Below are 26,059 nucleotides of genomic sequence, written 5' to 3' on the forward strand. Positions count from 1 at the left end.
GGGCCCTGAGAGGGCCGGGTTAGTAGAACATAGGGAGGTCCCCTGTCTTGGCACGGGGATCTCCAGCTTCCTGGGCCTCCCAAGGTCCCTTGCAGCTGGGCTCATCTGCTGAGGCTGTGAGCTGGTATTTATCTAGATCTCAGTACAGACCATGCCCCATGGATGTGGGTGCCCCTGAAACATCTTGGTGCCTTGTTGCTCTTTGTTCTGGACTAGACCAAGCCCGGGCAGGCCCCTGCACCTCACTCTGTTTCTGTTCCACTCGAGCCCCTTTTGACTTTGGAGGGAGGTTTGCTGCCTGCAGACTGCAGGACTTTGCCCCGGTGGCTGTCTGGCCGGACACTTTGCTAGTGCTCCTCCTACCGCTGGCTTTGTCCCTGTCAGTGCCAGGCTGCAGGGACAATCTCTCTGGCCTTTTTTGCAGTGGAAACTGTCTTGGGAAGAGGCAATAAAGAGACTTTGTCTGCAGGTGGCTGGATCAGGTTAAGCACGTCTGGTGTGTGTTACAGCGGGGATCCTCCTCTCTCCTACCCCTGCACAAATCGGGAATAACTCTGCTGTGTGAAGCAAGATCTGAGTTAAGTTACTCGGATCATACTGAATGGGGCCGGATGCAGGAGGTGTGGTCATGTGCCATCTGAGCAGGAGGGGGTGTAAAAACCCGGGCCTAGCATGTATTAAAGTAGGGGGGTGGCGGAGTGGTGGGTCTGAGCTGGAGAAGATGGTGAAACGGAGGATGAGTTTGGGCTGGATTTAGTGGTCATCCCAGCCCGCCTGCCTGCCTATGACCCCTCTGGGCATGCAGGAGGGCTCACGTTCCTGTCTGCTCTTCCGCAGGCCAGCATGAAGAAAGAAAATCCTCCCAGCGATGAGATGGACTGCAGGGCCGAGCTGGTCTTCCTCAGCGGGGGCTGCGCCAACCCCACCAAAGATGAAGCTTCTCCCCCAGCTCTGGAAGCAAATGGGAAGCCTGATGCTCAAGGTCAGTGTCCTCTCATGGGCTCCCTCGTGCCCGGCGAGTCTGCGCGACCGTCCCGGCGATGCTGTGCGTGCAGCTCTGGCCACCGGAGCCTGTGCCAGGGCCAGGGTAGTGGGCTTTCTGGGGCTTGCCCAAGCTGTGCAGGTACTGAAGGCTCCCCAGATGGCCGTCCTAGGGTGCAGGTGCATCCTGATGTCCTCGCAGGGGAACAAACACGCTTGGTCCTGTTTCTGCCAACAGCAAGGGTGGTAGGAGCAGGATTAGGCCTACTGCACACAGGAGCGACAGGGTGGTTTGTGCTAGACGGCGATGCTGGGGATGCATTTCACTGGTGCCCTGTAACTTCATACCTGGCACTGTCTAGCCCTGGCCACATCTGCCAGTGAAAGTCCCGAACAAAAGAGCACAAACCGTGTGGCCCCTGAGCCAGGTGCTGGGTTGGGCCCTGTCCCCAAGTCACTTGAAGAACTGCCGGGACCTGAGTGAGCAGCCCAGGGGGAGCATCCGTGTGCACAGGAATGCTGCTGACCCCCAAGAGTCTGATACTTAAGCTCCAGCTCCTGGATTCGTGTGATTAGACTGGAATCTGAGCTTTCATTTAAAAAAAAAATAATACTGCTTTTAGCTGTTGTGTCTGTTGGGGAGAAAAAAAGCTGGAAAACATGGCCGAGAGGGAGGCTCAGTGCCCAGAGGATTGGTTACTAACCTGGGACTTGGGCAGCTGTGGCTCTGATGGTCTCCTGGAACACTTTTCACTTCCTTCCTCTGTGCCTCAGTGGCCCTATCTGTAAAATGGGCTCATACCATGTGCTGGGTAGGCAGAATGCTCGGCAGGAGCTGTGTTGCTGCACCTTAAAGGCTCAGGATCCAAGAGAGCAACAGTGACCAGCATTGATCATAGTCTTAACATCTGTGGCTCTGTTAATCCCACAACGTGCTGAGGCCTGGCTTGGGATTTCTGATCGCTCATGGTCCAGAGCACTCCAGAAGGGAGAGCTGAGTTGGGTGCTGCAGACTGGGGCAAGGTTTCTGCCCTGGGCACCTGGGTGAGATCTCCCTCCCTGCCTGCATCAGCACTGATTTGTGCGGTGCTGTTAAGGCGCGCGCTCTGAAACGATGGACTCACTGAGAACAAGCTTGCTTTGGTCTGTTCCTCACACAGACGCTGACGATCTAAGAATACCATCCCATAGGAACAAGAGGATAAGCAAGGAAGACCTCGCTAAGGAAAATCTGTCCTGGCCACTGATCCTGAGGGAGTCTCCGGAGGTAAGATGGTCCTTGCACAGAGCGTCGTGCTGCAGCCTGCGGCTCTGTGTTGCACGGTGTCCTAGCCTGGGAAACAGCCCCAGGACTGAGAAGGACGCAGCTCATTTGTGCAGCACAGCGAGTTCAAGGGGCCTTGCACTCCTTCACTTGTTACCCACACCCAACTTGAGCATACCTGAACGCCTGCTGTGGGAGCTGATGAGTGAGGCCCACAGCTTCCAGGAGGCAGTAAGCATGGACTCTGTTTGGCTCATCTGTGCACTTGGCCAGTAGATCCATAGCAGAACAGCTGCAGCTTCTGCCTTGGATGAGAGAGCTTCCAGCATTGTTGCACCGCAAGCCAAACAGCACTTGGTTCTTGCTGAGCGAACCCCTGTTTATGGAGCAAAGAGCTCCAAAATGAGATGACAGTCAGTACTTCCCTTCCCTTGAGCTCCCTCCCAGTGCCCTCGGGGGGTATCTGAATGCAGTGCGAGGGATAGGGTTACACTCCTTTGCAAGGGTAGACGGGCTTGTGGTTGAGGCCCAAGTCCTAGACTCTTGTCTTGGTTCTGCCCCGGATAATGTGTCATGCCCTTGTCTAGAAAGGGGAGGGCAAGTAACTCCCTGAGTGTGTTGCGTGGGAAGGCACAAGCTGAAATCCTCCCACGGAGAGTGCTATAGCCGAGGGCCAAGAGTTTCTGGGAGCAGCAGGCTAGAAAGCAGGCGGTGGTGCCAGGGGCAAGCCTCTGCCTTTGCACGAAACTCAGAGCCTCCCTCTGGGGAAACCCCCTGCGTTTTTCTAGCAGTAAAAGCAGGAACTTCTGACATTTCAGACTGAACAATTCCTTGCTGGCCCCAAGCAGTGAAGCATGGTGGAGAGTTGGCTCTCTGCCCCAGCCGGGGTCTGCAGATGCATGATCCCACCTGCCTGGAACCCTGTGTCAGGACTCCCTGTCCTCTCGGACTGTCCCTGCCACGGACTGATCTAGTTCTGTCTGGAAGCGACTCAGGCTTGGCTCAGATGCACATTCCCGAACTTCACTCCTCTGGGAAGAGTCTTGTTCCAGCTTCCACTTGCAATGTTTGCACGGCCCGTGGTGTTATGCACCCCTAATACAACATATTAGTAGGGGTGCACTGGTAAAAATTTTTTTTGCCCAATACCTATCCGATTATTAACCATCTATATCAGGCGATACTGATCCAATCACCGATATTAACCGTGGGTTGAGTCACGTTGGGCCAGGCCGGGCGGCTCAGCTCTGCCTGCCCCAGTCACGTCTGCAGCAGTCGGCGCCTCTTACAGCACCCACCCCAGCCCCAGCCCTCGGGACGGTGCGGCAGCCGCTTCGATCCAGCCTGCCAGTGATGGATGTGGGTATAACCGGGGTCACCCCGGCTCATGGGAGGGAACTGGGAGCCCTGTGGGCAAGAGGGAACCCAGGTCTCTGGGGGCCCCAGCCAGAAGGCATCATTATCGGAGAATATTATCGGCTATAAAAGCCGATATCCAATACTATAAACTTCCCTTTTCTCGGTGCTGATCCGATAGGCAACCGATATGTTGGTGCACCTCTACGTATCAGGTCATCATAGTGGGTCATTGTAACAGTGTCGGTAGTCTAATAATATAATAAATTATCTTTTTGTTCGGTCATGAAGGGCAGTGGCTGCTTAATGCAGGTGGAAACATCTCATCTCACTTTCAAAATCAAAATAATTTTTCTAGGATACAGAAAACAGCTGTTTCTGTAATTAGTGTGCAGGATTCTTACCTTTTCTTGTCCAAAGTGTCAAACAGATTCATTCTAACACTAACTGGAGACGCTTTGATCTAGAAAATGAGGGAAGATTTTTTTTTCCTGTAACACTAAGAACAGCTGTGACTTAATGACTTTTTAAAAAAATAAAGGAACAGATTATTTTAACTGTCATGACATGTCAGCAGTGGTGGTGCTTAATATGAAACCATCAGCCAGGTAAAATGTTAATAGGAGAGCAAATTATACTGATTTTATTTTTAAAGAATTGAAGACATTTATTATTTTTTTATTTTGACATTTTAAAGCAAGGTTTTGATTTCCCCCCTCCCCTTTAAAGAGAGTTTCTGAAATGAAATTTGTTCTATTTAAAAAATTTATTTTAAATTGAAAATGTAATATTTTATATTTGCATACATATATAATTTAATTGGCAATTAAAACATTTTAATATATTTGCATTTAATAAAATATTATGATCTCGTGAAAATGCTGGTTTCTCTTAACCAGGATTTTTCATCACAAAACTGTCCTGAGAGTTTTCCAACAGGCTGTACTGCAGACATGGATTGAAAACCAGTTGCAAGAGCAATTTAATGGATGTGACTGACTTCTGCCTTGTGCTCCACATGTAAAGATGAATTTGGAGATGTTTCTGGCCACCAGCTTTCATGCTCTAGCTCTAGGAATATGGCTGGTGTTGAGTTTTGTGCACCGGGAAGGTTGCCCTGGGAGCTACTGCAGAATCGGGTGCTGTGCTGGACGTGCCTAACACGTGGAGAGAGAGGAGTGCAGAAGAACAGCTTTCTTCCTGCAGATGGAGATGGAGATGCAGATGCTCTGCCTCCCCTGCCCTGAAACTTCCAGTGACCGAGACCCGCTGCCATTGGTTGCTTTGCTGTAGCCGCTTGAAGCAAGATCAGGGTCATCACTGATCTCAAGAGGCTAAGGCACCGACACGGGACACGACCACCTTTGGTTTCATTTTCTGGGTGATCAAATAACATTTGTGTCACTGCAGGTGTGCTGTAATAGAGATGGTGGAGCTGCTCTTTGCTATTTTTTCACTCCCCTTATTTCCCCCTTATCCATTCATTCCTCTCCTGTGCTTCTGGTTGTGTGCCCCACACCCTGGACCACGCTGCCTCCCGGGACAAGCAATGGCACTGGCAGCACGTGCCTGCTGTGGTGACCCCATGTAGGGCTAGCAGCGAAGGCCCTGACCGCTGCTTGTTCTCTGTGGGCTACAGGTGCGACAGCGTGGCATGGCTGGCTGGGAAACCAGCCTGCGCCAGAGGCCCCCTCCTCGCATCATCTTCCAGGCAGGACTGAATTCCCAGGAGATGAAGCACAGGGAGAGCGACCTAGAAAGCGACAGGGAGGTTCCCTGCAGGGTAAGGGGTTGTGGGGGTTTGTCTTGGACGCAGGTTTGCAATGATGGAAGCAACCTGAGCCAGGGCTGGAGTGCTGGGCTGGGACCCAGGCTAACCAGTCCCAGTGTGCAGAGGCCTGCTGTTGCAGGAGTTGAGCCCACTCTGCTCCCCTTCTTGCAGGGGCCAGCAGCTTGTGCATGCTGCCTTTCCTTGCTCCCACCCCTCCTTGTCCCATCCATGGTGGCTCTAAGTCCCAGCCTGGAAGCATGGTGTACAAGGTCCTTGCAGGGGTGCTGTGTCACAGCATGGTTTGGGGTTGCCTCCATGCCCTGGGTGCTTGCCGCACTTCCCCCTTCCTCTTCATTGGCCACTCATGCCCTGCTCTCTGCAGCGGAGCACTAGGAGGAGGATGACCATGCAGCTCCGGGCTCCCACCATTGATTTCATGGAAGAGGACTCCAAAGAGTCATCTCAGAGCAGCAGCATGTCCTCTGGCAGCAGCACGCAGGAGGTCCAGAACGGCCAGGCCGAGCTCGGATCCGAGGAGAAGGACGGCAGGGATGTCGGGGAGTTGCCGGTGGAGTATCAGGTAGGGACCCCCACGAGCCCTGCCCTGGATGGCAGGTTTTGGGGTGCAGCTTCCCTTGGCACCCTGGCACAAGCCTGGGGCAGGCAGGGATGTCCTAAAGGGACAGAAACACTCCTGAGTACGGCAGACATCTCTTGGGCCTTTCAGTCTCTGGCAGGGGCTAGAGCTGAGCAAACTCTTTGGACTTTGCATCTCTCCTTGCCTCTTATGTCCGCTTCTCCTTGCCTGGTCCTACCTATGGCTCCTTTTCCAGCCAGGATGGCAGGAGACACAGGGCTGTATCAAGGATGTCTGCTAGCATGCAGGCAGCCTGGGAGGGGCTTGACGCAGTGCCAGGTGTGTGTTCTGCTGTGGGGTCTGGCCCAGGAGGGAACGCAGCCAGGCCTGCAGAGCGGAGGTGCTGAGTTAGCTCTCCTGCGCGCTGCTTTTGCTGCAGGGCAGGCGTGTGATCCAGCGGAGGCATGTGTGCCATGCATGCCGGGCTGGCTGCAAGCTGGGGCCTGGGGAAGGTGTGCAGTTGCGTGCACTGAGCTGCTTCATTGGGGGTGCTGCATGGTGGAGAGGGCATCTGGGGCTGGCGGCTGCTGGGGCATGGTCAGAAGCATGCTGGCATCAGTCTGTCGCATTTTGCTGGAGGCTGAGGTCCCTGATTGCACAACAGATTTGCACAGCCTCCGGGTCTTCTCTTTTTTTCCTCCCCTGCCTGGGCTGGCAGTTCCCTATGGCTCTTTGAGTGAGGGCATCTCTGTTGCCTGCTGTCCTTCTGTGGGGACTCTTTCTCCTGGGCCTGGCAGAGACCTGGGAGCTGCAGTATGGACCCTGGCTCCACTGCCTAATACCCAGCCAGGAGCTACCTGCTCTTTCTTTGTTACACAGGGGCAGAGGGGAGGGGGAAGCGACCAGCTGCCTGGGCATTTTCCTGGAGCCTCTTCAAGATGTGCTCAGCCAGGAGCTCCGAGCCTTCCACTCCCATCCTCTGTAAGCATGGAGGATGCATCCCACAGGGTCAGGCCTCGGGGCTGCATGCCCCCTCACCCCGCAGAGAACCGTGCTTGCTCGTGCTGTGGATTCCCAACTCCAGCCCCATGGAAGATGCACTCCACTGGGAGGTTGACACTGGGGTTGAGCATCATGAGACAGGCCAGTAATGGCAGAAGGGGAGCAGCCTTGGCATCATCTGCTAACGCCAGTGCCAATGAGCGCATCTCTTTTGGTGCCTGCTCAGAACTGTACTGCTGCAGCCGCTGGGCTCTGCATAGCCGGGTCTGTGTGCGTCTTGATGACCGATTTTGCTCCCATCCCATGATGGGAGTGAGACCAGCACGGCGGCCAGGTGGGGAGCTGGCTCTAGGGCTAGCAGAGGCGGTTATCTGGCACATCCAGGCAAGAGCACCAAAGTGTCAGGGATCCGTGTGAGGACACCGCCTAGGAATGGGTGCAGTCCACCCCCTGGCCCGCTGCCACTAGCCCGGGATGCGGCCGGCTGCAGAAAGGCGATGCGTGTTTCGGTCCCTGCCTCGGTGTTGAACGCGAGCTCGAGGCCACGGCTTCCTGGCAGGCCGCTCCAATATATTTGCACGGTGCAGGTGAGGACACTGGCAGGAGCAGGCATGCCTGCACATTTATGCCAGCAAGCCAGCTGGGCTGGAGCAGGACAGGGCATGCAGTCCAGGCGAATGTGCCAGGGGGCCGGGCTGGGTGGGAGGCTGCCAATGCATGCCTGTCCCTCCTTGCTGTGCCCTGTCCTCTCAGTAGTGAGACAGGGCCTGGGTCTTGGAAGCAAGGAGAGTTTTCCTGCTGATTCTCGTCCCTAGGACCTAGTACTGCAGAGCTGCTTTTCTCCGGTGAAGGGTATGCATGCGCCGGTGGGCTCTTGCTGGCTTTCCCCAGGGCCCATGCACACAGGGTGGCTGGCATTTGCCAGCAGACTGACATTGTCCCCGTCTGCTTGCAGGATGGGAAGGACTTTGGAATCGGGGAGCTTGTGTGGGGGAAAATCAAAGGCTTCTCCTGGTGGCCTGCCCTTGTCGTCTCCTACCGGGTCACGTCCAAGCGCCAAGCCATCTCCGGCATGCGCTGGGTGCAGTGGTTCGGGGATGGGAAGTTCTCCGAGGTGAGTCCCTCAGCACGGGGCGGCTGGCAGGGGCCGTCTGGCAGAGAGGCCAGGCCGAGGGTCCCTCCAGCTGCGTGCAGCAGGTGGAAAACGTCAAAGCAGCGGGTGGGCAAAATGCACTGGGGTGGGATGCTGCAGATCCTGTGCCCAGCTCAGCTCCGACTGCGGCCGCTGCCCATCCTGAGTCGCTTGTGGGGAGGTTGTAAACCTCAAGAGGCCGAAAGCCCCATGCCTGCGGTGCTGGGACGCCAGACCTTGGGTGGCTGGATGTCTGTGACCCTGGGCACCTTTGGGCCGGCTCCTGCTGCAGGGCTGCAGACAGGTGCCAGGTGGCCAGCAGAGGGCACAGGAGGCCCGTTGTCTGGATCCAGCCTTTCACCCTGCCTGATTTCCAGGCGGGGTTTGGCTTCCTTTGATAACAATCGGGGGAGGCGTGTTCCCTGCTGCCGGAGGTGCTGGGGGGGAGGTCTGTCAGTGCAGCCCTGAAATGACTGTGGGAAAGGAAGAGCTGGATTTTGGGGCTCTGTGCCTGCACCTGGGCTCTGTGCCTGCAGACTTTGCCCAGGACCCCTGCAGAAGGAGCTGGGGGATTGCACGGACTGTCACCCACCTGAGAAATGGCTTTGCTGCAGGTGCACAGAGGATGCACCTGCAGAAGACGGGGAGACGCCTGTGCAGGCCGGTGGGTCCTCACATTCACCTTGAACTTGGCAGGAGCCCTTGTTTGTTCTTTGCCCTCTGCCCCTCCCAGGGACTATCCCTCTCGCAGCCCGCCAGCAGCTCTGCTCCCGTCCGCTGAAGGTGGGGGGATCCCTGGAAAGCGGCCCAGGGTGCCACATCCCTGGCCCAGGGTGCCTCATCCCCAGCCCAGGGGCACAGTGTGATGCGCCAGGTCACGGAGACCTAGAGGCTGCGTCTGAGAGGAGCTTTCCCCAGGGGGATGAGTGTGCTGAGTACCTGGATGCGCCTGGCACTCTGGATCTGGGTGTTAAAGCAGCCTCCGTGCACACGGGTAACACCCCATGCACCACACAGGCCTAGTGACCCCAGACACGAGAGGGGGTTCGGAGCCAGGCCACCTGGTTTTCTCCTTTGCTCTCACCCTCCGCTCACTGCGAAGCCTTGGGCAGGTGACTTGGGCTTTTCTCCCTTTGTAGGGGACACCTGGGCAGCTGGTGCTTGTGGGGGTGCTGCTGAATCTTGGGGGGTTTGTGACCTCCCGTGAGGTCCTGAGGGATGGAGTGAAGCACAGGCCTGAGGTCTCTGCTTCCTCTGGCTATCCGTTGCTGAGCATTTGTCGCCTTCCCTCCAGGTTTCGGCAGACAAGCTGGTGCGGCTGATAGCTTTCCGGCAGCATTTCAACTCCTCCACCTTCAATAAGTTGGTCTCTTACCGACGTGCCATATACCATGCTCTGGAGGTAATGGGGGCAGAGCCATGCTGGGTTGCAGAGTTGCTGGCTGAGTTTGAAGGGGAGGTGGGGGCAGACCTCACGTTTCTCAGGGCTCTGATCTGATCTGTCCCACTGGAAATGGGGGCAGCAAGTGTTCCCTGCTTCACAGTCACGGTTTTTCACTCACGACCTGCAAAGTGCTTCAAGTGCCCTGGGGTGAAGCCTGCTTCAGGGCAAAGTGCCAGCTGTTGTGGCTCATGGTTGTCCTTGTGGAAAGCCACTCCCCATCTGCTGGCACCGTTGCAAAGCACAGGCCATACCGTGTTCTTCCCCCGGCAGGGACGGAGAGATTGGCACCAGAATTGCTGGGGTCAGGATGTGGTTCTTGGTCAGGTGCCCTCTGCCCCCGCAGCCTCAGGGCAGCGTGGGACGTGCGCCGCAAGGACCAGTTGTTCTCGGCCGATGATTGATGGGCGGCAGGTTCTGCGCTGGGTCTTGTGAAGCGAGTACACACGCAGCAGGCCCCCCTCCTCGGGGCTGTGCAGCCACAGGCCCAGTAGAGCACCACTGCCTTCCATGCATGGCACAGGGCAGGATTAGCTCCATAAGCGGGGGCTGATTCGACCTGCTCCCGGCTGGTCTGGGGCTTGCAGGCGTGCATGGGAGGGGGACGGTGCCATGGCTCCAGGGCTGGCATGCCCGCTGCTGGAATTCATGGCCGTGCCGCCTGGGGAGCAGAGGGGGGAGGCTGTGGGTCTCCTCTCCCCAGCCACAGCTGTTGCTGCAGGTGCTAGTATGAATGAGCCCAGTGTACACATGTCCAGGTGGTGCAGGCTGCATCCAAACAGGAATTGTAGGGTCCCCCTGTAGCGATGACTTCCCGGGGTGCTGTACCTAACACAATAATGTCTCCCCTGTCTCCGGCAGGTTGCCAAGGGCCGGGCGGGAAAGACCTTCCCTGGCACGGCTAGGGATTCCCTGGAGGAGAAGCTGAAGCCCATGATCGAGTGGGCGCTCAGTGGCTTCAAGCCCATGGGCTGGAAGGGACTGAAACCACCCAGCACTCCAGGTGTGATGCTTTCGGGATGCTGGCGCTGGCTGGGAGGGTTGCCTGCACTGGGGTATTTGCGTGCATGCGAGCAGGAGGGATATCCAGTGGGTCTGACTTCAGTGGTTTGGCCTTGGTCTGTCCATCACAGGACTGTTGCAGCTGGGGCTGCGAGCGCACGTGTGCTTGGGGAGCAGAAGAGACCGAGCGATTCTACCCGCTTCTTCCTTTCAAAGTGGTAAAGAACTGTGGGTGGCTGGACACTGGGGTGCATTTCTTCCCTGGGTACAGGCTACCGTGAGGGATTGGCACATGCAAAAGCCTCCTGCCCTGGGAATGGAGTAGGGTGCAAATCAGCTCTAATTAAATGGTGCCCGCAGGGGCTGAGCTCCCATTCAGCTTGGGGGTGGGGGGCGAGGAGGGGGCTTGCCCCTCAGTTAGTTCCCTTTAGCTGTCATTGGGAGGTGGCCCCGAAAATGCCTGGCTTAACTGGGAAGACCTGCCTTGCCTCCTTCCTCAGAGGGCGGCACCCGTCGCAGCAGCACAGAAGAGGTCTCCACCCCGGAGCACTGCCCCCCGGCCAAGCGCCTGAAAACCAACGCCTGCAGTAATGGCAAGGAGGCACACGCAGACAAGGACCAGACGCGAGGTGAGCAGGAGCGGGCAGCGTGTCTCCCAGGGGGGAGACAGCTCACATGCCCCTGGCCCTGGAGAGAAACTACTCGGGGAGGCTGATACGAGCTTGCTTTGACTGTGCTTGCGGCTGGAGGAAGAATGGTGACGAGCCCTGGTAGCAATGCTAGGACAGTTCCTGCTTTGTTCCTTCCTATACCTCTTGCATGTTTATTCATGACCTAGGCATGTAGACATGCATGCGCACCCCTTCTCCTCCAAAACCTGCAAGTATCCTAATCCTGCCTGGCAACACACACTCTTACCTGGAGGCAGCTTTTACCTCTGCCCACACTCATCCCCACTTAGGTCCATACGTATGTGTGCTTTCTGCCAGGAGTATACGTAACTGCACATGCAGTTTCCCTCCACCACATGACCGCTCAGCCCTGCTGCGGTGCCTCCATGTACAGTTTGCTGTGCAGAATCCTGGAAGGACTGAGTGTATTTTTCCCTTTATGTGTTTTTTCTTTCTGTTTTTTAAAGAGCAAATGGTTTCCAAAGTCACAAACAACAACTGGAGCCTCGAAGGTAATTAGTTCCTTTTTCCTTTGATTAAAAAGTCTGTGGCTAAGTTGGGTGCTTGGATACAGCACCAAGAGTGAGATAATTGGTGTCTCCTGCTTAATTGCACCACATGGGATTAGTGGAAGCTGCCCCTGGTGCTGCCTGGACAGTGCTTGCTCAGGGTGACGTGCACCCCTGTGTTGCCCCCTAGACTAGTGTCAGGCCTTCAGGTGTTCCCGTGATAAAATCACTGATAATGCTTCAAGGGGGTGAATTGTATTCATTCACAGACAACTGCTTGTCATGTGGAAGGAAAAACCCGGTCACGTTCCACCCGCTGTTTGAGGGGGGCCTTTGCCAGACTTGCAGGGTAAGTTTCTTAGGGCGGTGACCCCTGCCCGGTGCATGTGGGGGGATGTGCCCATGCTAACCTAATGGTAAGCTGGCTGCTGCAGCTTGCTGGGTCTCAAAAGCAGCAGCTAATTGGGCTGGGATCAGAGAGGCTGCTGGCAGAGCATGGGGCTGGGTGAGCATTGCTAGCCTTTTTCTGCAAGGAGTTCCTATGGAGGGGTTACCTGCTGCCTTCGAGAAGGGGGCTGGGCAGGGGAAAGGCGGTGGGCCGGAGTTGGAGATGTTTGGGGCATGGCAGCTGGCTGCGGGGGCCTGACTCGCTCTCGTTTTGGGGCGTGTTTTGCTGCTAGGAAAGATTCCTGGAGCTCTTCTACATGTACGACGATGACGGCTACCAGTCCTACTGCACTGTCTGCTGCAAGGGCAAGGAGCTGCTGCTGTGCAGTAACAGCAGCTGCTACAGGTGGGCAGCCCTGCTCCTGCCTGCTCCCCTTCTCCCTCTCCCTCACCATCCCTCCCCCTGCAGGCAACCCTGGGTGCAGGGGCCTGGGAACTGGGGTGAGCTGTGGAGGCTCCATGCTGCTGTAGGACCTGGCCCTTGCACCCTGGGGCCTCAAGGCAGCTTTGGGAGCTGAGGGATAAGCACCCGGATGAGAGAGCTCTGGCCATAATACATCCTGTAGGATCATGTGAGGACAGGCTGCTGAGTGCAGATGAGAACTTGGAGCACTAGTGGGGTTGAGATTTTGGAAGGAGACTGAAGGACTGGATTGACTACTGGGTGCCCGGCTCCTCTGAGCTCCTTCGAACACCCCAGCCTAAGAAGGGAAGTTACTACTTCATCCTCATTCAGAGGGATCTGCTTTAAGGCTCTGGCTTCCCTGGCTGCTCCTGTTTGCCCTTCCCTGGATTGTGTCTGTGCCTCTCTCTGCAGAGAAGGCATCTCCAGTCCTGGGATTAGGTGGAGCTTGGGGACAGGGTTTCCCAGTGGGATACCCCATTCTCTGCTTGCAGTGCGTGTCTGCAGTGCACTGTGATCCACCAGCCCCAGGCCTGGGTAGATCCCTGCCTCTAGCCCTGTGTGACAGTAGCTCTCACCTGGGATATTGGCAAGAGTCCCTTGCAGATACGCAGCTAGCGCTCATCATTCTCGCTCCCTGGATTCCTGGGGTCCCAGAGGAGCCACAGAAACCTGCTCTCCTCTTGCAAGATGGGAAAGGCCTGGGAGCTGGACCCCGAGGCAGTGTGTACTGTCCATGGGGGATTTGCATGGAGGGTGGCCGAGACTGCCTACAGGGTCAACTTGCTGGGCTTGGAAGCAGTGCCCTCAGATATGGGACATATATGGGCCACTTCTTAAACAGGAAGCATCTGATGCTTGTTTGATGCTATGGGCAGGCTAATTACTGCTGCTGGATGACTGCGCTAATTAGCTTCCCAGCAGCACCACAGGACTGGCAAAGCTGTGTTTGGATTTGCTTATGCAGAGCCGAGCCCTGTGCTTGGGGGCACGGCTGCCTGACCCGGGAAGCTTGTCATGTAGTGTGGCGGCAGGCAACGGGGTGCCCCGGCAGTGAGAATTACCATGTCCCCCGGCTTCCCCAGGTGCTTCTGCGTGGAGTGCTTGGAGGTCCTGGTAGGGCGAGGAAGCTCGGAGAAGGCCAAGGAGCAGGAGCCGTGGAGCTGCTACATGTGCCAGCCTCAGAAGTGCTACGGGGTCCTGCAGCGCCGCCAGGACTGGAATGTCCGGCTGCAGGACTTCTTCACCAGCGACAAGGGGCAGGAATACGTAAGGCAATGCGTGCGAGGGTCCGGCGTGCCGGTGAGCTCGGGCGGGTTGAGGGACGGGGGAAGGATGCAGCACTGCACACGATGCTGGGAATGGGGAAATCTGGGGTTGTGGAGTGGGAAGGCATCCAGCACTTCCTCTGTGCTGCTGACATGTGGCCACGTGAGGCGTGGGGCTGATTCTCAGCTGGCAGCGATAGGGCCTGGGCATTTCCAGCAGCCTCATGGAGCATTGAGACCACGAGCTAAGCTTTCATCTTCCCTCTCTTTCATCGCAGGAGGCCCCTAAAATCTACCCAGCCATCCCCGCAGCAAAGCGGAAGCCCATCCGAGTGCTGTCCTTATTCGACGGCATAGCAACAGGTGAGGAGCCAGGAGGGGGTGAGTAGGAAATAGTTATAGGATTAAGTAGTTGTGATCGCTCTCCGAGGAGCTGCTAAATCCTTAGCAAAGCCTTGAACAAATGTGATGTGTGCTGGTACAGCCAGTCAGATGAGACCCATGTCACAGATGAGAAAACCAAGGCAGGGAGGGATGAAGTGACTTGGCCAAGGTCATGCAGTGACTTCTTCACCAGCGACAAGGGGCAGGAATACGCAAGGCAATGGGCGCAGTGAGTCCGTGGCACAACCAGCATTTCTGGTGGTGTGCTGCAGCTATACCACTGGCCTGGCGTGCCGGTGAGCTCAGGAGGGTGAGAGGAAGGAAGAGTCCCAGGCCTGTCAAGGCCCATTCTACATGCAGGTCCCCGCTGGCAGTGTGGGGTGGGGGCATGTTTGCAGAACCATGTGCAGGCACCTGCTGCTTCCTCAGCAGAGCACTTCCCTGTCTGCTGACCTTGGGGAGAGGCAACAGCTTTGTGGAGCCCCCTTGTAGGAATGAGCTTCAGTCAAGCAGATATGCCTGTGTGGGTGGGGTGGGCTCTTGAAGGCCCAGAGCTGCACAAATGTCCCCCCTCTACATCGCACCCAGATCGGGTGTGTTGCGGGCTGGTGCAGGAAGCGAAGAGCCCGAACAGATCCCTGCAGCCAGCACTCACCTTAGCTTTCCTTCCCCGGGCAGGTTACCTGGTTCTGAAGGACCTGGGCATTAAAGTGGAGAAATACATCGCTTCGGAGATATGCGAGGAGTCCATTGCCGTGGGCACTGTCCGGCACGAAGGGAACATCACCTACGTGCACGATGTCCGGAACATAACCAAGAGAAACGTAAGCATACGACTTCCCGCGCCCCAGCCCATCCTGCTTGGCTCCTGGCAAGGAAGAGCATGCCAGCTGCCCACCATCCTGCCCCTTTGCACCACGTGCCATTTTGGGACTTTGTTTGGGCTGAGTCCCTCTCTCTGTCTTTTCCAGATCGATGAGTGGGGGCCTTTCGACTTGGTGATCGGTGGCAGCCCCTGCAACGACCTCTCTATTGTGAACCCTGCCAGGAAGGGGCTGTATGGTAAGGCAGCTTGGTTTCTGGAGGGGCTTGTGGCTTTCGGATGTGGAGCCCTTCAGCTCCCGGTTCTCCAGTTGTGATCCCCCCCTTGGGAGGAGGTGCAGGGGCCAAAAAGGAGCCTGCTGTCTCACCTGGGGCTGTTTGGCCACTGGAAAACGAGTCGGTGTTTTGCTCCGTTTCCTGAGGGGTGCGTGTCCCAAGCTCCTGCCGCATGGGGTTAGTGGGTTCTCGTGATGGGATGGGGCTGGAAGACCGAACTCTTCCTCCCTGCCCTTCTTTGATGTGGTCCCACTAGCACCTTAGATCTAGTGGGACACAGGATGGTTAAGCCCGGCCACCTCCATGAGCACCAGGCGTTGTTGGTGCTGTCTTCTCACGCGGGTGCAGACCTCCCTGACCGTCTCTGCTTGCCCCATTGCAGAGGGAACCGGGCGGCTGTTCTTTGAGTTTTACCACCTCCTCAATTATGCGCGCCCAAAGATGGGTGAGGAACGCCCCTTCTTCTGGATGTTCGAGAACGTCGTCGCCATGAGGGTCAATGACAAGAGGGACATCTCCCGGTTTCTGGAGGTAAGGCTTGCTGTGGGCCACTTGCCTCCGCGCGGCGCCCTAGAAGTGGGTGTCATCCCAATGTGGCTTCTCATGGAAAGCCAAGACAAAGTTGGGCTGTAATCTGTGGCTGTGAAAACCCCAAGCAGGACTAGTGCGGGTGGTGGGGTGGGAGAAGGACGGATGCTCTCGAGGCTGGATGTCTTGCACTGGCTGCGCTGCAGGCTTCCCCATCAACCTTGGCCAGCGCCCTCTGTGCCTCAGCTTCCCCATCATAACATGGGTTTAATGATTCTCAGCTTCGCTGTGGGGAGTCTGTTCATCAGCTTTGGGGGGTTAGTCCGTGATGCTATTTGCTGCCTGCTTAATGCCACATCCACTGGTTACCCCTATTGCCAGAGTCATCACCTAAGTGGCACTTCTGTCCTTGAGCCTGCAGGAGCGATAAGAAGACACTACCGAGATGGGTTGGGGCATGTGTTGGGAAGGTCCAGGCTCATACCTGTGTTCCTAGAGCTCCCCAGTGCACCTGAATGCAGCAGTAGTACTGGCGACGGTGGGCTCTTAGAGAAAAGGCCTTTCTGTCTTAATGCCACATCCACTGGTTACCCCAGAAGCAGGGCCCTGTCTAGGGTGGCCACAGGTGCTTTGCCCTGGTTCCTTTTTCTGACGTTTCCCTCTTCTCTCTGTTGGCCTGCAGTGTAACCCGGTGATGATTGATGCTGTCAAGGTGTCGGCGGCACACCGAGCACGCTATTTCTGGGGCAATCTGCCAGGGATGAACAGGTAACTGTTTTTCACTTGCGAGCCTCTCCCATTTCATCCTTCCTGGCCCCAGGTGCAGCTCCGGAGAGCCAGGGAGACTTATTAGCCTGCAGTGCTCCAGTCCGTTGGGCTCAGGTCTCCAAGGAGCGGTGCGCTCGCTGCTCGCAGTTACAGGCATCTACAAGTGTTTTAGAGTGAGGGACTGAATCAGTGGGGACCTTTCCGTTGACTTCACCGTGGGCTCTGCATCAGGTCTTTAGGGCATGTGCATCTTTTGAGGATGAGTAACTGTGGCTTGCTTATAGCACGGGATTGTCTCTTGCACCGAGTGCTGTGGGACTGGACGTGTGGATCTGAGCAGCGCAGAGCAAGCCGCAGTTCCCATTAGTCATTGTCCCATCAACTCAGTGCTGCGTGGACCCCACCCCACATACTTGGCTTTCTAAAAGTGCTGCGGGTATTGTGCTTAAGCAGAAGTGTCCAGAGAGTTCTGTGCAGCACACTTTGCTTGGTCAAAATTCACAGGAAAACATAGATTAAAGGGATGCTTTAAAATCAGGCTGATAGTGACCTCATTAACCTAACCTTTTGAGCTGCAGAAGATGGAATTTTCCATCTCGCAAAAGCCCCGGGAAGGTCAATGCAGATGGAAAGAAATCAATGGGATCGCATGCTGATTTCTAGAGCTTTGCTGTCTATACTTTAGGTGCAGGCATTTGTGGGAGTTAAAGCAATTAGCGCTGACCCTGATGGGTGTAGGTCCCTGGGGGACAAGCGTCCAGGACCAGCAGCGTAGCCTTGATCACCTTTTGCATTTTGAAGCTTGTGGTTGCATTTTTGTTGGTACCTATGTGCCAACTCCAAAGCAGAGGTCCCTGGGGATGTCCCTGGAGGGTGGACTCGGGGTGACATTTTCAAAAGTAAAAGGAAGTAAAAGCATTTGACAATGAGCTTGGGTGCTTTTGACAATGTTACCTGCCGAAGTCTCTATCCAGGGCACCACTGACAGTGGGTTGTCGACCTCGCGTCCTGATTTAGAACAAGTTCTGTTCAGCAAGCGACAAGTCAAATGAGGTTAAGCCGTACTAGCTCTTCCTGCACTTCACATGCTGCTATTAATACAAAGTTGTTGGGGATCTAGGACAGCTGCGAAGGACGGAGCTCTCAGAGCGGCAGCGAATGACTTTCCTGTAAATGATTCATACTGTTTTACTGTAGTGGAGCATGCTCTAAGCCGTTTCATGGTCTAATTGCATCCTGATGATGGTGAGGGATGATGGCACCTACTGTAAACTGTATAACCACCATGTGCTGGTGGAACAGGTGGAGTCGAAGCGGCATGTGAAGGGGGTGTGTGGGTCGGTTCTGTAAAAGGGCTGACCCTACCCAGTGAGACTGAACAAGGGCAGTCAGTGTCACGACCATGTGTTTGCAGCGGGAGCTGGGAGCTGGAACTGGCCGGTGGCAGACAGAGATGAGACCTTGTCGTCTTTGGAGAGCTGGGTGTGAGATTGCCCAGTGACCTCAGTGCTGCTGGGTAGTCGGGCACAGGACACAGCCTTGCAGGAAGGGAAGAGGCAGCAGATCAGTGCTGCAGGCCGAGGTTGCAGTCTGGTTTCTGGAGCAGACATTTGCACCTGAAAAAAGGGTTGCACAGGGCAGTGTCGAGGGAGGATGGAAAATGCAAAGGGGTGCATGGTGTACAGAGCAGTGTTGGTGGCGGCAGTGGAAGCAGCCCTTGGGCTGGGATTCCCAGCTGGCTGAAGGCAGCAGCCTCACTGTCCTTTCAGAAGAAGCTGGGATTGATGCTTCAGCCAGATCCTGGGGTCCTGGTGAAAGAGCTTGTTCACTAAAGCAATGTCATTGAGAAGAAATCTGCCCTTCCCCATCACCCAGCCTCCGCGCTGACCGCTCTTCCTCGTGGGCAGTGTTCAGTCTGTTTGCGTTGTCGAGAAGAGCCCTGTTGCCAGATTTGGTTGCTGTTGGTGTTGTGCAGGCTGTTTGCATTGACTGCTACGTCTCACAGTCGCGCTGTCAGATTTAAGAGAATCTGCTCAGGAGCGTCTCTCTGGTTCCCCCCCTCTCCTTGTCCTTTTTCTTGTGAATTAGAAGAAAGAGGGGGTGGGGGGGAAGGGCCAGAAGTCGCATCACCTATAAGTTTCTTTCCGTGATCAGAAAGCTCTCAAGGGAAAGGACCAGATTTTGATGCTTTTCTGTTTTCTGCTGGGCAAACCCTGTGGATCTCATGAAAAGCTGTTTACCTGATTATGAGATTTAACTGTGAGGCCTTGTTTTCCCACACCTGACCTTCAGGCTGGGGTTACGTTTGCTCACTTGTTCTTGCAAATGATGCCATGTTCTCTGCTGCTGCAGAGGACGTGAGCATGCCCCAGTGCCGGAGCGCTGGAGAGCGCAGGTCTCTGTGGATTTTAGACTGTAACGAGCTTTGCCTGTTCTCAGGCCTGTGGTAGCTTCAAGGACTGATAAAGTTGAGCTTCAGGACTGCCTGGAATACAGTAGGATAGCGACGGTAAGAGTCACTGTTCAGCCTTTTTCCCTTTCCCCTTTCCCCCCCTCTGGGGTGTTTCTCACCTTCCTGTGACATGAAGTCTTTGGGCTCCACAAGGCTGCACCCGTTGCAGGGGATGTCCTCAGAGCTGGGCACTCTCTGGGGACCCCCTCTCTGACTCTTTGCCTTCTCTGGGCCCGAGAGTGTTTGCATCTCTCTCTCTCTTTCTGTCTCCCTTAAGACCCGTCTTTCTGGATCCAAGCTCTCTCTTCCCCTTCTGCTCTTGGTGGGTCTGGTGAGGTGGTGGATTTGCTTCTGTCTCTGGATTGCGGTGCCCGTCTGAGAAATTCTCCACGTTGGGGCCCCAAGCCCAGCATCTGGCAGTCATTTGGGGGGCTGGTGAGCCTGTGGTGCAGACCTTGCTAAGGTGGGCAAACCACAGCCTGGCTGGCACTCTTGTCGGGAGCCCCAAGCTGCTCGTCTGCCTTGATATCCATGAATCGGGATCTTTCTTGGCAGCAGATGCCAAAGTGGCCAGAGGATGCGGCTGTGCCCCCAGCCATTGCTGTAAGAAAATGCCCTCTCGTGCAAGTGCTTTGAAGAGCTGCCTGGCTCGTAGGGGCAGACGCTGTGCTAATGGAAACGCTGGAAGCACCGGCATGCCCTTTCTCTGCCCAGCCTCATCCCCGCAGCTGGATCAGCCCCGGCCTCGGAAGAGCCTGAAAGGCATTTGCTTGATGTGCGGGCCTGGAGGTTCATGTCACGCTTGTTGTTTTGTTCCTCAGTTGAAGAAGGTGCAAACCATAACGACTAAAACCAACTCGCTCAAGCAGGGGAAAGGCATGAAGCTCCCTGTTCTCATGAACGGGAAGGAAGACATGTTGTGGTGCTCTGAGTTAGAAAGGTGAGCCCTGCTAGGGAGGGGTGGGCGCTGCAGCCGGGGAGCTTGGGCCAGGGCCTCCAAAGGCGGTGCGAGGAGCAGCATGGACCCGCAGGCTTGTTCCTTGGGGGTCTGTGATAGCATCTGCTGTCTGTCGTGGCGGGACCCCCGAAAAACCAAGGGTTTGGGACAAAAGCCTTCCATTTTCAAGTGGTCCGTGGAAAGGAGTTGTGCTGCTCTGGCATATGCCATGTGTTGCGGGGAAGGGACTGCAAGGCGTGCTTGGTAACCTGGTCTTAGCCAGAATAACCTGATGACCCTGTTTGGTGTCTAGGAGGTCACACGGATGATCCGGCGTGCCAGGAAGGGGGTTTCTCTGGGGTTTGGAGGCTTCTTGTTCCCTCCTTGGTTTCTATTCGCTGCAGTTTGATGACTGGGACAGTTGCTGGTGCTGACCTGGGCAAAGAGCAGTGCTTTTGGGGCTGATTTTTATTTTACTGGATTTTTTGTTAGCTTTTTATTTTCTTTTATTAAACGCTGCACCCAGGCGATGGCTCAGGTTGTTAATTAGAGTTCCCAGGAAAGCTGGGCTGTGTTTCAGGGTTGCTGGTGGCAGGACTAAGCTGTTTACATGGTAGGATGGGGTCATTCTCCAGTTTTTAGGGGAGTTAAAAGCATTCTTTTCCTGCAGAAGCTGAGCTGTGCTCACCTTTGGGCCCTGCATTGCTGCTGACATGTAGAAAATGACTGTAGGCAAAGTTCTTTGGGTAGATGTGATCTGTTTTATTACACCAACTAAATAGTTGGAAAATTGTTTTTTGCAAGCTTTCAGGCACTATTTAGTTGCTCTAATAAAAGATATCCTGTCTACCCAAAGAATCTTGTCTGCGTATGTCCGTAGACCGACACGGCTACAACCAACAACTTGAAAACGCCTGTGGAGTTTGGTCGTGGTGGACCATGGCCATTTCAAACCAATGATCATCACTGCCTTTTAACTGGAGATGCCAGCAGCATTTGTAGATGGCTTTGCTGCCGATATGTTACCAAGAGCTAGTCACCCTGGGTTCTGTGTGCTCCTGTCCGCATGCATGTAGGACTGCTGTGGCCTGCATCTGTCCCCCCGTGAGATGGATGGCAGGGAACAGACTCCTCATTGCATGCAGGGCAGTGGTGTAACTTTGAGAGCAACCAAGACAGTAGCCTTGGGGAGTGCAAAAATACCCGTGGCAGCAACGGTGGCTGATCGTGCTGCTGAATGGAGCTGCCTGGGGTCACTTCTCCTAGTGCAGATCCCGTCTTGAGCCGCACGTCTCCTGGTTGTCCAGCCTGTGGCCCCTATCTGTCATATTTGCCGTACCATGACCATGATATTCGACTGGCTAAGGTTTTGTAGGCATGATATTTTCTCAGGAGGTTCATCCTTGTAAAGACTGAATTGTATTCCTGGCTCTTCTGCTGGCCAGCTGGGTGATCTTGGGCATGTTGTGTCCTTCTTGGTGCCTCAATTTCCCTAGCTGCTGAAATGCTTGGAGATCTGCAGTCGAAAAGTCCTGTTTGTGACTATGGGAAGCAGGGAGGGGTCTTGGTGTCAATGTGGAGTGCTGGCTCTTGGAGACATGACAGAAATACCCAGACTCTCCCACTAACTTCATAGGGAGCAGGGCTGTGGCTTGGGGGCAGGTTTTTAAAGGGTGGTGGTTTCTTTGAATGAGAGTGGCTTGCACCCACAAAGGAAGTGTGCAGAGATGCTTGCTTGCATGCCTACAGCAGAGGTGCAGATAAGGGAGCAAGAAATACGTGCACACGCTGGGAAGCTGAGCCTCAGTGTGTGGACGAGGTGCCCCTTGTGAGACAAAGCAAGGACAGCCCCAAGAAGCATCAGCAGTGATTCTAGCAATGCATGGGGCCAGGGTGTCGGCCTGTGGAAATAACCCGGTGATTATAGGGTAGACTTATAAATGCACCGATGTGCTGGTTCCCTCCTGAATGAAGACTCTGCTTTTCTCCCGCCCCTGCAGGATTTTTGGCTTCCCCCTCCACTACACGGACGTGTCCAACATGGGGCGCGGAGCTCGCCAGAAGCTGCTTGGCAGGTCATGGAGTGTCCCGGTCATTCGGCACCTGTTCGCCCCACTCAAGGATTATTTTGCCTGTGAATAGCAAGCAGGGATCTCCTCGTCTCTCTTCTGGTAAGGGTGCACTAGCTCCACTGGCTCTGTAGGAGAGGGAAGGACAAGACCAGGCAGTATTTCCCATCAGCTCCATGACCTCCTAGAAAATGACCCCCCATGCTGGGAAGGAAGCGGGGCTGTAGGGAGAGCTTGGGGAAACTCCTTAACCAGTGAACCTGGTAGGGTAACTTTTTTTTTTTTTAATTTTAAGGGACAGAAGAAAGTGTTATTTAGAGCATAGAGAAAGCAGAGCTCAAAGGACTGTACATACGACTGAGCCTGAGACATCTCATCCAAGAGCATTAAACATACCAATGTCACGTCCAGCTGGAAAGCAGCGACTCAGGTGCTGAGTGTGAAAGCAGCTGTCTGAGGTGCTGCAAGAAAACTTGAAATAGGTAGAAGCACAATGCTTTTTTTTTTTAAACTCAACCTCTCCTAAAACGATGGCTAAGAAACCAAAACCATAGCATCTGATGTAAAGAACCCTGCCCGGTTATATACACTGAACGACCAAGCAGGATACAAGGACCAAATCGTTTTATATTTTTTACAGGTTTGGTTTCTTTTGGTTAAATGTTAATGGTTTTTATACTTTTGTTGCTGCTTTAAGGCGTTACATGAGAATGTGGAGACTCTTAGACCTGAATGTAGCTAAAACTGAACTGTGAGGTGGTAGAATTACTTTTCTAGCTAGAGCTAAAGAAATGCTGTTTTTGTGCGTCCGGCAGTAGTTTACCAGGACTCACTACTTTCTTTTTAAAACCAGATTTTAACTTTCCAATTCAGAATCCAGCAGTGAGGCTCAAGAGGTCAAACATCACATTTGAGGATTTCAGCTCTGGTGTTCTCTTAACACACGTTTCCCAAAGGGACGTGCCGACACTAGGGAGGGCAGTGCTGATATTCAGTGATGTATGCATGTGTCTTGCAAACAACAGCCCCACCTTGTCTTTCCCCACAACTTCCTGTACGGTTTCATAAATGGGACCCGTGTTGCTAATGTGAACAGCGTTGGATGGCCAGCCAGCCCATTTGCAGAGAAACCATCGCAGCATCCAGAAAGGTGCAGCAAGCCTTTGTTCCATCAGAAATACGAGCAGCAAAAATCACACTGACTTCACCCAACACTGAAATCCCTACGGTGAAACCGTGGCCCTGCTGAAATCCATGATACAGCTCCTCTTGCCTTCACCTGGGCTAAGATTTCGCTCTTCGAATACAGCCTGTTCTTCTGCCACTGTCATCAGTGGAGTCTTTGCTGTATGGTAGGAGTAGACCTATGTAAATGGGAAATCCTCCTCCTCTTCCTCACCTTCCCATGTGCCAAAGAGTAAATGCTCAGGCTCCCTGGGTGAGTCTGTTGTACTGTATTCAGACATGGTTCTTGACTGGTTTGCTGGCCATCTTTGTGCACGTGTGAAGCAGCAAAAAGGCACCTTTTAGCACAGTCTTTGCCAGCCCCCACAAGCCTGGGACTGGACAAAAAGGGAACACTTGCCCGCTGTGTGCACAGAGATGGGATGGCACCTCCAGACTATATGTGCAGCACTGCAGTCGGCCCCACATTCAAAAAGGGCAGCCTCTTTCTAGGTCTGACTTGACAAAGGTTGAAAATTTTGCAGTCAGAAAAACCTCGTGTGGCTTTAGTGTGCAGTAAGCTGGAAGGAAGAGCTCCCGATCTGGTGTGGCCCAAGCCAGCATGGCTGTAGCTGACCCCTTCTGTGACTCCTGCCTCAATGAAACTCCTTTGGAGAAGTTTGTCTCTAAATGCCAAATGACTGAGCAGCCTTCTCTGGGAACGATCCGGATAAAGCCTGGGACCCAAGATGTCAGCGATCAAGTTGTGGACCAGGCATGCCAGCGCTGCACATAGCTCTCACTGCCACGCTGTGCATCCACACAATCAGCAGGGTCCCTGGGAAGTGTGCTAATCCAACAGACCCCCTTCTAGCAAGGCCAGGTTTCCTCTGCAGGCTGGCATGGCAGATGGTTCCCGAGACCTGGGACTCCAGCGTGTTGCTGCACCACTTCCCATTGCCTCGAGTTGAGTCATAGAAAACAAACAAACCAATGACCTCAGTTGAGCAAAGTACCTCGACTCATGCTTAATATGAAGCATGTACTTGTAAATGCCCAGTTGGATTGGCTCTAGTGTTACTAGTGTCAGAGCAGACCTAGCAAAGCCCTCTGCATGAAAGAAAAGCCTTGAGCAGACAGATGTGGGACTGGAGACCTAGCGGTGCTTCCATTTCTCCCCCAGACTCTTGCTTTCCGAATTAAGCAACAGCTTCTTATGCAAAGTCAGGTGACTGCCAGGCCTCCAAAATCAATCTTGCAGGGCATGTTAGGGCAAATGCCTTTTGCATTGCTCTCAGCACCATCAAGTGCAACCTCCACAACGAGCTGGACCCACTGGAAATGACAGCTTCCCTCCCTGCTCCTTCTACCTCTCTCCCTGACAACTGGAGACCTCTGTGCATCTCCTTCTCAGGTGCTGGAAGAGGACGTCCTCCCCAGCAAATGGAAAACCTCATGTTTCCCTGCATAGAGCCGTTCTTGGTCTGTGTGCTGGTTATTTTCTATTTCCAGCCTCAGCTGCCTGTGCAGCCGTCCTGCCTGATCTGAAAGCAGCGGGAAGTGGCTACATGAGGAAGCATGTCAGAATTGGGACTTTCTGGCAGTGGAGCTCATTTCTGTACTGACACTTCCTCCCCTGTTGCTCCTGGAAGCTCCTTCTGTTAGCATATCCCCAAGTGAGATGCACCGATTGCCAAAATGCTGAAGAAAAGCCAAGTAGAGCTCCCACGTGCCATCTCCCCCATCTGTGCAATCCTTTCTACACCACTCAGGGATAAGAAATAATCTAGCTCCCGCAATCGATACACGGTTATCTCTGACGACGTATGGGGGCTGGATTTTCAGGTGGTTTTGGCATGCAGAATGTGGTACTCGAGTAACCGCGTGGCTGGTTACCTGGGTGCCTCTGTGTGCAAACCCGCAGCAACTCCATGCGTCTGCATGTGCAGCTTTTCGACAAGAAGCCGAAATGCATTCTGGATCTGGATCAAAACACTAAGTTCTCAGCCCGTCCCTTGTGTACTGTCACATGAAATCAGTCCTTAGTTTCTGCACCTGTGGTGAGCTTCAGGTGGGAGGACCTTGGTGCCCGTGCAAACCCGCAGGGAAGCCTGGTGCGTTTTGCAAGGATGGAGGGCTCTGCCCATGTGAAGCTCACGGCAGTCCTGGGGCATTGGTCGAAATGAGTCACGGAAGTCGCACAATCAGCAGGTGCACCCCCCACTGATTTTAGCCTTTGCCCCTTGTTTTCAGGCTGGATTAATGCACGACTTCAAATTGGTTTCAGCTTTTCATTCCATAACTCACTCTTCCTGGGAGAAAAGATTTGGAAAGCAAGCAAAGATGAAAAAAGAATCAAGATTATGTGGCATTAAACTTGCAGGAAAACAATTGTCATAGAAATGTTCCTCCAACTGTTTTTTTCCCTGTAAAAGCTGCCTTTTTACTACACGTTTATAAAAACATTTTTAAGGAGAGAAATATTTTTCAGAAATGCCTTTTAAAACTTTTAAAGGTCTTTTATACTCTCCCTGGTGCTATTTTTGTTTGTGTGTTTTTTGGTTTTTAGACTAAGGACTTTTAATGTCCACATTTCTGCAGGTTTTTATACAATCCTAAATAATGATGAGTTTGTATTTTTGTTGTTGACTGTTTCACATGTTTTCTGTAGCAGGAGCCCAGTACCAAAGTATGAACCATCAAAACGGTGCCTTTTCTAAACAGTTTACTGATTTTTTTTTCTTTTTTTTTTTTCTGGTGAAAAAGAAAATGGATCAATGTCTCAAGTTTACCTTTAACATTTATCACAATCTAATTAAAATCAGTATTTCTATA

At 54.1% G+C, this 26,059-nt stretch overlaps 1 protein-coding gene across 3 annotated transcripts; it reads left to right on the top strand.

Moving 5' to 3' along the window:
• On the top strand, positions 1–26,059 carry DNMT3B (DNA methyltransferase 3 beta). 3 transcript variants are annotated; one of them, XM_019539492.1, is made up of 22 exons: positions 1–982; positions 2,142–2,248; positions 5,241–5,384; positions 5,755–5,952; positions 7,907–8,065; positions 9,378–9,485; positions 10,386–10,527; positions 10,658–10,744; positions 11,027–11,155; positions 11,665–11,709; positions 11,976–12,055; positions 12,387–12,499; positions 13,642–13,825; positions 14,103–14,187; positions 14,887–15,032; positions 15,180–15,270; positions 15,689–15,837; positions 16,517–16,602; positions 19,042–19,111; positions 19,876–19,994; positions 21,992–22,162; positions 22,356–26,059. In XM_019539492.1, the coding sequence occupies exons 1-21, from the start codon at positions 844–846 to the stop codon at positions 22,131–22,133; spliced, it is 2,523 nt and encodes an 840-aa protein (XP_019395037.1). In that variant the 5' UTR covers positions 1–843; the 3' UTR covers positions 22,134–22,162; positions 22,356–26,059. The 3 variants fall into 3 exon arrangements, with proteins under 3 accessions (XP_019395037.1, XP_019395040.1, XP_019395038.1); XM_019539495.1 differs by lacking the exon at positions 5,755–5,952; XM_019539493.1 differs by lacking the exons at positions 19,042–19,111; positions 19,876–19,994 and having other exon boundaries at positions 2–982.

This window comes from Crocodylus porosus, unplaced genomic scaffold (assembly GCF_001723895.1).
Source record: "Crocodylus porosus isolate Cpor-Errol unplaced genomic scaffold, CroPor_comp1, whole genome shotgun sequence".
Taxonomy (NCBI): domain Eukaryota; kingdom Metazoa; phylum Chordata; order Crocodylia; family Crocodylidae; genus Crocodylus; species Crocodylus porosus.